The following is a 10,425-nucleotide window of genomic DNA, read 5'->3' as shown; positions in this document are numbered from 1 at the left end:
AGGGTCAGGGTTTGGGAGAGTCCCCAAAGTCACGTGGAACAGAAAAAGGTCTAGTCTGGGGTCAGTAACCGGGGCAGGGCCCCATGAGCTTCCATGGTCCAGCCGGTGTTTGAACCCTGCGTGCACCTTTAGTGGTCATTTCACTAACACACTGTTGCCTCCCAGAAAACATCCCTGTGCATATCTGTCAACTGATGGATAACGAAAATTAGATTCATCAGTCACTCAGAACTTAAGGAAACATCACTCACTGCTTTGCTGGGGAAGACTCATGCCCGAGCAATTTATTAGAATTCCTTAAAGGGTAACTATATGAACATGACTTAAACTTTCAAAAAGCCTTTGATGTGGCTACTTTTTGCTTTTTGAATGGAGTCCTTTTGAGGTCTGGAGACCTGCCAGAGCTGATAAATTACCTCCAGGATAGAAAACAGCACGTAGCAAGACAATGAGGTGGCACAGAGGTAAGGACATAGACTCTGGAGCCAGATGACTTGGGTCCAAAATGGGGCTCTGCTCCTTCCTGGCTGAGTGACCTTGGTTAATTTCCTCACCCTCTCTGTGCCTCAGTTGCCACATCTCTAGAGTGAGAAAGATAAAAGCACGCCTACCTCATGAGTAGATGGGAGGACTAGGCATTTCATGCCTAACGTGTGCAGACGGTGCCTGCTGCAAAAGAATCATGACATGCGCTTGTCATGAACCCTATTCTCTTGAAGAATATAAAGTGGAAATCCCTCCAAGGACCAGGGCTATGGCCAGCCTCTTGTGCCCATCTGTAAATGATTACAGGGGCGCCTGGGGGGCTCAGTTGATCAAGTGTCCAACTTGAGCTCAGGTCACGATCTCACACTCCGTGAGTTCGAGTCCCGCGTCAGGCTCGGTGTTGACAGCTCGGACCTTGGAACCCACTTCGGATTCTGTATCTCCTTCTCTGTCTGCCCCTCCCCTGCTCATGCTCAGTCTCTCTATCTCAAAAATAAATAAACATTTAAAAAAAGTTTTTTCATTAAAAAAGTGAATAAATATCTTTAAAAATTTTTAACAATAAATAAATAAATAAACAGATTACATTTCCCTCATATTACACTCAGCTGTGTGATCAGAGACAGCAAATAGAGAGAGAAATCTCCACGTATTCCAGGGCCACTGAGCTCCTATGTGCAGAGAACTGTTTTCCCCGTGACACTATGAGGATCTTACAAGTAGCAAAGAAAGTAAGGAGATGGTCCCTCCATCTTGCTATGGCGAAGGCAAGTCCCTGAATACATATCTGTACAGCAGGGCAAATCTCTAAACTTCCAGGCCCGGAAAACTGTAGCAGAAATCTAAACCCACCCCCATCCTTCAGGGCAATAGAAATAAATAATATTGAGAGCCCAGAAGCAAGTGGTCTGAAAAGACCAAGCTCTTTTAAGGTAGAGGATCAATCCAAGGCCCCCCACCCACTAGTATGTCCCCTCTCCCCTCCTGATGGAATTCTGAGCAGGCCAGGACCCTGGGAGAGATCCAGACTATGAGGTTGTTCTAACCAGCTCTCTGTGCTGTGACACCACACAGCTCAGAAGCAGGCCATCAGGAGTCCAGACCTGAGGCCCAAACCCCAGCTCCATCACTCCATCCCTCCCCAGTTCGGAAACTACCCAATGAGCTTCTCATCTCCGCCAACCGACCCCTCCCTTCCCATCGCACTGGTCTCATCAGCCCAGCCGGGCCCTGATGGCCTTACTTACTCTCAGCCTCCTTCCAGTTCCCACTCCTGGAAAGGCTCAGGAAGAGGAGCAAGAGTGAATGAAACAAGTACATAATACTCCTGAAGCAGAACGGTGACAAAAACGGAACGCCTCGCTGTGTGACCTGTGGCAAGTTACCTCCCCTCTCTGGGCCTCAGTGTATTCACTAGTGACATAAAATGTTTGGACCAGATGGCTGCTGAGGCCCCTTACCGATGTAAAAGCTCCATTGGTCCTCAGGAGAGGTGGGACAGGACCAGGAGCTAGAGGCAGGGGGAGGTGGGGACCCCAGATGCCATGTAGCCGTGCGGTGTGCATGCTGGCTATACCTTCCTTCCGCAGAGCTCACTGTCTGTGGGCAGCTGTCTGTGAGTAGAACAATATGATCGCATCCAGGTACGTGCACATCTCCGGGCATCTGTGTGGAAGCACCTGTGTGTGTGTGAGAGAGACTGTGAGCATTTCTACATGTGTGATTGTGTGTGTGAATGTGCACATGCCTGTGTGTCCGTGCTGAAGCGGGGAGCTCTGTGGGTACCGCAGTGTGAGTGACAGGCGGACTCATGTGCTGATGGGGGAGGAGGCGGAGAACCGGGCTAAGGCAGGAGTGGTGAGGGTAGGTGCCGCTGGGTGTCATCCTGGGGAGGTGCCCTCTGGCCAGGGAGCCCCAGCTCTAACCCGTGGGGTTCCCTACTTCCCCTCCTGCCCTGTAGACAGTCTAGCTCCAGCTGGGGCAGCAGGAGACCAGCTGGCCTTAGACTTGTAGAGCCTTCTGTTGAAGGTGCTCAAAGCCTTTCCCAAGACTCCAGTACCTGAGATATTCATTGCATTTATGTAACTCTTACTATGTTTTAAGGCCTTTGCATATAGTAATATATTTTTCACACAATCCTGTGACAGGGACTATTCTCATTTTGCCGGTCAACTATGGTGCAGAGAGGTTCAGTAAGGAGGAAAATGAAAAGGGACAGATGAATCTTCACCAGTTAGATCCGGGGAGGGCAGGGCTGAGACTCAGAAACAGGCAGTGTTTGGGCCAGGGTAACAGCAAGATTGGGAACAGAATCCAGACCCTTCCTTCCTTACTCTAGGCTGGCCTGGCTGATACATTGCAGCTGGAATTTCATCAGGAAGGATTGTGTGTAGACTCATCCAGAGACTCCTGAGGGGTTTCCATGGGGTGAGATAGGTTAATGGAAGAATGACCCAATGCGTCCAAGGCCAGAGCTGACCACACAGGACCACAGAGCCTCACTCTACCCGTTCACCCGTTCATCCGTTCATATCCACTGCATGGCAGGCCCTAGAGATGGGTTGACAAGACAGTCACTGGCTCTGAGGGGCTTATATAGAGATGCCAACATCTAAGTCACATCTGTCACGTCTAAGTGCTATCAAGTATGAGGCAGGCCAGAGCAGAAGAAGGCTGACCCCCTAGTGGTCCCGTTCTGCTGAGAAGTGATGTCTTAACTGGTGACACCCACCTCCCTTCAGAAGTCACCTTGACTAACAAAGCTTGTAAATAGGCTGGTAAGACTCTCTATAAATGCACCACACAGTTCTCTCCCACCCCAGGCTGGAATGTGGCCCGTGGCCAGGGAAGCCACTCAGAGAATCGGTCCCCAAACCACAAACATGGCTGGTGGCCCACGCAAGACACGCAAGCCTGACCCAGCAGCCCATGGGATCTGGACTGACGTCAGGCTTGGGATTCAAAACGGGAAAACGTGAACAGCCAGCCCTCCGTGGTGTGGGCCGCAGAATGCTCACCATAAACCCAGCCAACGACTCCAGGTGAGAGTTCCCTTGGCACCTCCCTCCAAGTCCTTTCCTTGACATTATCAGCACAGCAGGAGCTGGCAAAACCTGACCTTGAAGATCACAGAACGTCATTACCTTCCTAGCAAAATGCAGGGAACCTGGAGCCCAACCGCAAAACCTCGCAAAGGGGCAGCTCGGCTCTCAGCTGCTTTGCACTGAGAGTGTCGGTAAGAACGTTTGTTTATACAGTTGGTGTCGGTCAGAATTGGCCAAATGGGGCTGATGTGTGCGTCCAATGGGTCCGTGTCCCCTGCCCCCCTGCTGCGTGGCAGTCCTTATGCCAAGTTTCGGTCTCATTCCTCTTGCATGATACAGTTCTGTTTACCCAGGAAGGGGGCCTTTTTGGATACCTGTTTTCTGGGCAGGGACCCAGGAGAACACAGCAGACATAGTGTACCTTAAAAGGTAAAGCCAAGGCCTCTGGCCAATGACGCACCTTAACCCCACCCAGGGACATAGAAAGCAGGAACCATTGTTCCCTGCATGTGCTGATGATGTAACCCTTTGTGCAATAGAAAAGACTGTGAGTTCACCGAGTGGAAGCTTCTCTCGGGCCTGTGTGGCAAAGAGAGAGCCCAGAGATCCAGCCCTTCTCTGGCCACCCACCACCCCCGCAAACTGGCCTGTCTTCTGCCCCTCAAAGTCCAGTTGCCTTGTAAAAACCCACAGCAAACAACACCATAGACCTGGAAATAGAGGCAGAGCCAGAAGCTCCATCTGCTTCCAAAGACATGCTCTCCCAGCCCACCATCGGGTCATTTGTTAAACTAGAACCCAGGCCTGGGCCACCCAGCTGTGTTCATATCCCCCCCGCCAGAATCTTCGAGGGCCGTCTTCCCCGGAGCCTGTCCTCAAGTGCCCCTGCCAGGCCGGCAGAGGGTGATTTGCCCTCCTCCCCACCTCCTCCATTCTCTTTGGGGCTGGTTTGGGCCTGCCTCCCCACCAGAACGTCCTGTGCAGGGCCAGAACCAGAGTGCCTGGCTCACTCAATACTGCCCCTGACCCTCAGAAGCCATTCGGTAAGTGTCTGTAGGGCGAGTGACTGGATGAATGAAGGCAGCGCTCAGCAACCAGACATGGTGAAATGCGGGCCCCAGGCTGGGGAATAAGCAGGTCTGAGGAGGAATGAACCCCTTCTTTCACTTTCCCCAAGGGTCCTCTGTCAACCCACCACCACCACCAACCTCAGGATCCTGGTTCAGTGACATCACCATAAACTGAAGTCATGTGGACCCACACTCCGCAAGGGGAGGGCTGCTTCCTGGTAGTGTTCGCTCCTTTTCTCCCCTACCCCCAAATCCAGCCAGCTTCCCTACCCCCAAATCCAGCCAGCTTCGTCTTGGCTCTGTACCTAGCTTGAGGAATCCAGGCACAAACAGCCCAGGGGCTCAGTCCACTGAAGAACTTTTATTGCAAAGGAGGAGTCCTAGGAAAATAAGAGTGAAGGGGTGGGGGCAGGTCAGAGGGACAGGGTGCTGGGTCCAGGTAAGCCACACGGCCTCCTCAGTGGCTCAGCATCCGGGCTATCTTCACCCTGGAAACCGGGCAGTCACCGTCCGGTAAATTAGATTCCAAGACTTTACGCTCCGGGGTGGGGGCAGGCAAGAGGGAAAGATGAGGTGACGGCTAGCTCCGTGGGAGGGGGCGTCTGAGACAGAGGGTCAAGTCCTTGGGGCAGAAGCTAGGGTTCTTTTTCTCCAGAGCATGGCAGGAAGGTTCAACATCTGCGGGCACCGCTGCAGCCAAAGCCCCCGAAGCATCCGGGGGAGCCGCAGAGCGCGCAGCCGCCGCCAGGGGCGCTCGTGTCCAGGGCGCCGGAGCCCGCTCGGGGAGGCAGCAGGTTGGCCGGGCCAGAGGCTGAGCCCAGCCCGCTGCCCAGGGCTGAGCAAAGCGTGGCTGTCAGAGGAGAAGCCGTCCTCTCCCGCTCCGCCCCCAGAAGACAGACATACAGACTCCTCTCCCAGAGAGTAGCCTCAAAGACCCTCCTCCTCTCCAGGAGTCAGAGGTGCAAACTCCCCAAAGACCAAGGGGTCTTGGTGCAGACCCCTTCCTCCAAGAAACAGACTCCAGAAGGCCCCCCTCCCTGAACTCGGACACTCAGGTTCTCCCCACGTGAGAATCAAACAGTCTCTTCCACAAGGACAGACCCACAAGAACACCCTCCCACACCCCAGGGCAAACCAACAGAACCTGCCCCCAAAGAACAGACCACAAGACCTCCCCCTTCAACACACACAAAGAATCACCCCCGAGAGAATAAACAGCCCCCCACAAGAGGGAGACACACAGAGGAAGCAGATCCCAAATCCCAAATCCCTTCCCAAGAGAATGCACACGAAGGGGTGTGGGGGATAAGATTGAACTCCTCTAACCCAAGCTATGTCTATTATTTACTTACTGAAGCTTCCTGCCCCAAATCCCAGACCAAGCCTGCGGAGAGAAGGAGGAAGCAGGTGAGTGAACATCCCTCCTGGGTATAATAATCCCCATTCTCCAAAACAAAACTTTCCTGGCCCTCCCCGGACGGGCAGAGAGATGTACATGCCCCTGGTTCTCTCAGATCCCCACAGCCCTTTTGCATCAGACTCCTCTGGAGCTTAAACTCGATCTTTCCTCCTTAAATTCAGATAGTCCGATTTTATCGATGACCTCTTGGAGGAGGGAGAAGGCTGACGACGCTTTCTTTGGCCTAAACTTAGCCTAAAAGGGGAGACCATGAAGGGAACATTTTAAAAGACACTATAGAGGAGATAGCTCAATCATCTGAAGACTATTGGTCAAGCCACACCCAGTCGCTTTCTACCTGTGTGTCCTTGAGGTGGTCCTTTACCCTGAGACTCAGTTTCCCCATCTATAAAACGGGGATGACAGCACCTCCCTCCCAGGGGTTTTGTGGGGTTGAAAGATAATAAATGCTGCATGCCTGTTGCATGGCAGGTTCCCTGTCCCTCCCCTCAGCCTGGGGTACCCAGCTGGAGCTAGCAGCCCTTGGGTCTCTACTGCAGTCTGAGGTTAAAAGCCAGGCCCTGCCTGTTCCCATAAACCCTGCCTTCAGGGCAAGAAGGGCAGAACTGAGAAGGCACTCCAAACTGGAGACATTATTCCCCCTGGCTAGGCCTTGGTCCTTGCAGCGACAGACTGGCCCCTGCTCTCTGCCCTTGGGGGTGTGTGACCATGTGTCGTCCCATCCCAGGTGCCCATCCCTAGAGGGCCTTAAGCTGGTGGGGAGAAATTGGCTCCAGGAGAGCAAGGCCCTGGATCCCCAGGTCTTCTCTCCCCACCACCCCCCCTCCCCAGCTGGTGAGGACCCAGATGGTGACCTCCCTGGGCCCCTGCACTCCTCGCCCGTGGCCACACCCAAAGCACCGCCCAGCCCCCACCTGCTCTCCTCGCCCTCCAGCAGCTTGCGGTAGGTGGCGATCTCGAAGTCCAGGCCCAGCTTCACGATCATGAGCTCCTGGTACTCCCGCAGCTGCCGGGCCATGTCCTGCTTGGCTCGCTGCAGGGCGGCCTCCAGCCAGGCCAGCTTGCCCTGGGCACTATCTGAGGCACTCTCCTCCTGCAGAGCTCGTGGCTCCCTGGCTCTGTCTAGTTCACAGGGCTGGGGGCGAAGGGAAGAGCACGGACAGGACATCCTTGGCCCCCACCCCCTCCCCCATCAAAGATCCAGACCCTTCTTGGAGGCCAGAGGGCCAATGAGGGATTAGAGATCACTGTATGGAACGGGCCTTCCTGTTCCAAAAAATGTGTCTGTGTCAGCGCAGCTCCCAGTGTGGAGATTTGGGACCAGCCATCCGAGATGGCTGAGACAGAGCCTTTCACGTCTAATATGGTAACTCTTCTCAAAGGAGCTAGGATCCAGGAAGCATCAAATGCTCCTGAGCACATAATGCTAGGTTTATTATTTCATCAGGGAAACTAACAAGAAGGATATCCTTTCCTCACCAGAAACTAGCTCCATAGTCTCTGCAGAAATAGAACAATAATAAACGCTGGCCTTGATGAGCTTTGCTTGCTGCTTAGGAAACTGGGGGTGGGGGATTGGGGGACTGTGATCAGAACAGCAGAGGCCGGTGGCAGACTGAACCATGACAGGCCCATCCATTCACTGTGCCACCCCCTTGAACCTGAACAGCTTGTCCCTCCTCACAGTCATCAGTTCCTGAAGAAGGGAGGACCCCTCAGAGCCTCAGACACTTGTATCCACAGAAAGCAGGGGAAACAGGGAGCAGAACCCCTTCCCTCTGCAGGTAAAGTATGAGCCCAGGGGGCTTGACAGGGCAGCTGGGAGGAGAGAGGGGAGATTGAGAGGCAGAGAAGTCGGAGGAAAGAAAACATCCATGTGGGAACCTCTCTTTCCTAAGCCTAGAGCCTGAGCTGAGCTGCAAACCCGAATGCCTCCAGAGGCCTGGCTGGAGGCATCCCAAGGTGAAGGCCAAATGTGAATCCTCTAGCAATAGTGTCCAGTTCCAGAAAGAAATCCGCACATCGTCCGTCTCCCACAATCACCAGGACCTCTTTCACGGTTTCAGCCTCTCACATCTCTAATTTAGAGACGCGGGTGTTGGTACCTTTTGCCTTCCACAAGGATGATAACAGCAACAGCCAAGATGATGAGAAAATGGCAAGAGCCCTCTGCCTCTGCATCAAAGGACGCAGCTCAGGGTGGTGGGGTCGATGCACACAAAAGGAGCACGGCCTTGTGTGAAGGCGACAGAGAAGACAGAAGCCTCCCTTCCCTAGCAGAATGTTGCCAACTCCGTGCATTATTTAAAGAGAACCCAGAGGGGCGTCTGGGTGGCGCAGTCGGTTAAGCGTCCGACTTCAGCCAGGTCACGATCTCGCGGTCCGTGAGTTCGAGCCCCGCGTCGGGCTCTGGGCTGATGGCTCAGAGCCTGGAGCCTGTTTCCGATTCTGTGTCTCCCTCTCTCTCTGCCCCTCCCCCATTCATGCTCTGTCTCTCTCTGTCCCAAAAATAAATAAACGTTGAAAAAAAAATTAAAATAAATAAATAAATAAAATAAAATAAAATAAAATAAAGAGAACCCAGAAAACCGGATTTCTACGGAACGTCTTGCGATTCCCAAAGAAGGGCTCAAGTTTAATGCTATGTAGGACAAACAAAGCATGCAGATACAAAATCGCACGTGCGCATGAAAACTGATAGGCAAACAAACGTACAGATTTATACGTATTTTACCTATGGGTCAGTTACATGCCCACGTGAACTACTACAGAGTCCCAGGCAAAGGCAGCGTGATGTACATGTGTAAAGCCACACTTCCGTTTGTTCGGACACTCACAAAGAGAAACTCTACCCATCTACTCCAGAGGAGGGGGACGACTAGTGGAGCTGTCATAGATAATGGACACCCTCCCACCGTTCATCACTCCGGTGCGCCACCCCCACCCCTCACCTGACTCTTAGCACTGTTCACCTCCGCAGTCAGCCGCTGGATGGCCTGGTTAAGCCTGTTCAGCTCCTCCTTACTGTGTCGCAGGCCCTGCGTGTGTTTCTGCACGCTCGCCTGTACCTCCTCGCACTGTGGGGCGGAGGCAGCACAGGACAGGAGAGGGTCAGGGCGAGGAGGACAGCCAACAAGGGCACTCAACCGAAGCCCGCAAGACAGCTCCAGGACCAACCCCTCCACCTTCCCTCATGAGCAGGTCATCTGACTACTCTGGGCCTCTGTTTCTCTGTCTGGAAAATGGGGATGATCGTCTTTCCTATTGCCGAGGGTTGACGGGCACACTGGCGGATGCTCTATCGGGTCTAGAGATGCCAAAGGTAATGTCGAAGGGATGGCACAAAGAACAACGCAGGCCGATAATCTGTCGAGTCATTGGGCTGAGATCACATAGGGTTTATCCCAGGCAACAGGGGTAGTTAGACTCTAGCAAATCAGTTATGGTCATTCACATAGGATCATGGCAATTAATACAAACACCATTTTTAAAGATCCAACAGTGATTCCTAATTTAAAAGTACTTTCAAAAATCTCTGAATATAAAGAAACTCCTTTAACTTGATGAATGCTACTAATCAGCGACAGGGATCCAGATTCTAGCTCCTTCGCTAAACCCAAGGCCACTATGGGGAGAGCTATCTAGAAGGGACAAAATCAGGGGGCCTTTTCCCTTTCCTGCACCTGTCCTCACATACCAGCCCATAAACCGCCTGGGCTCGGTAACTGACGCACAGGGCCTTATTCTCTTCAAGGTCTTCTATCTCCACCGTCTCACCTGGGCTCAAGACCACCTGTGAAGTAGGCCAGGTGGGTGTTACTGTCTCCCTTATCCTTCCTTGGGCAAGCTGAAGCTCATTACATCTACTGTCTGAGGAAGTAGGGACCCAGTGGGACATGAGTGACCCTGCCAGTCGAGCTGAGCTAGACTGCGTCTTAAGTGCATGTTCTTTGCTCTACACCCTGAGGAACATTAAAGTCACACACACTCTTCAACCCAGACAACAGGAACTGTTCACGCCAAACCCAGTGCAAATTGCTTTCCAGGGCAGAGGGGGTATGGGAAATGGATATGAACAGACTCCCACAGGCCACCCTTTCCGGGTCCCATTCCCAAAAGCTGTAGACACAGCAGACAAGCTTGTGCCTGGCTAGGTCCAACAGATCTGGGCAGAGTCCAAGACCCCCTCATCCCATGTGACCCAATGTGCCACATAGACAAGTCTCACCATGATGAAAAGAGCTGTCGTCTCTCCAAGCCTCCGGGGCGCACCTAAGCCCAGCTCCAGCCCAGGGAGCTCCCAGAATCCTCGCCTCTGGGGACAAAGCTGCTCCCTCCCAGGGGGCTTTGTGACCTCACCTTGCAGAGTTCTGACAGGGGCCGGAAGGGGCTGTTCTGTCAGCCC

General features: G+C 53.2%; 1 protein-coding gene across 6 annotated transcripts; it reads right to left on the bottom strand.

The window, feature by feature from the left end:
• Positions 1–4,941: 4,941 nt before the first annotated feature.
• LOC101096742 (keratin, type II microfibrillar, component 7C-like) lies at positions 4,942–10,391 on the bottom strand. Of its 6 annotated transcripts, none has more exons than XM_019834975.3 (6): positions 10,249–10,360; positions 9,718–9,813; positions 8,972–9,097; positions 6,935–7,155; positions 5,953–5,984; positions 4,942–5,435 (listed from the first exon to the last, which is right to left on the bottom strand). In XM_019834975.3, the coding sequence occupies exons 1-6, from the start codon at positions 10,249–10,251 to the stop codon at positions 5,272–5,274; spliced, it is 642 nt and encodes a 213-aa protein (XP_019690534.1). In that variant the 5' UTR covers positions 10,252–10,360; the 3' UTR covers positions 4,942–5,271. The 6 variants fall into 6 exon arrangements, with proteins under 6 accessions (XP_019690534.1, XP_019690537.1, XP_019690535.1 ...); XM_019834978.3 differs by having other exon boundaries at positions 4,942–5,088; XM_019834976.3 differs by having other exon boundaries at positions 8,993–9,097.
• Between the last annotated feature and the right edge of the window lie 34 nt (positions 10,392–10,425).

The sequence above is a fragment of the Felis catus genome, chromosome B4 (genome assembly GCF_018350175.1).
Source record: "Felis catus isolate Fca126 chromosome B4, F.catus_Fca126_mat1.0, whole genome shotgun sequence".
Lineage (NCBI taxonomy): Eukaryota > Metazoa > Chordata > Mammalia > Carnivora > Felidae > Felis > Felis catus.
Note: the sequence above shows the minus strand (reverse complement) of the source record. Positions and strands in the feature narration are given on the sequence as shown.

What these genes read in the sequence shown, in the direction of transcription:
- LOC101096742 (XM_019834975.3), bottom strand. An exon ending in CCCAGGCGGTTTATGGGCTG is followed by an intron (nt 9,098 to 9,717) that starts GTATGTGAGGAC and finishes TCCGCCCCACAG; the next exon opens with TGCGAGGAGGTACAGGCGAG. An exon ending in TGAACAGTGCTAAGAGTCAG is followed by an intron (nt 7,156 to 8,971) that starts GTGAGGGGTGGG and finishes CTTCGCCCCCAG; the next exon opens with CCCTGTGAACTAGACAGAGC.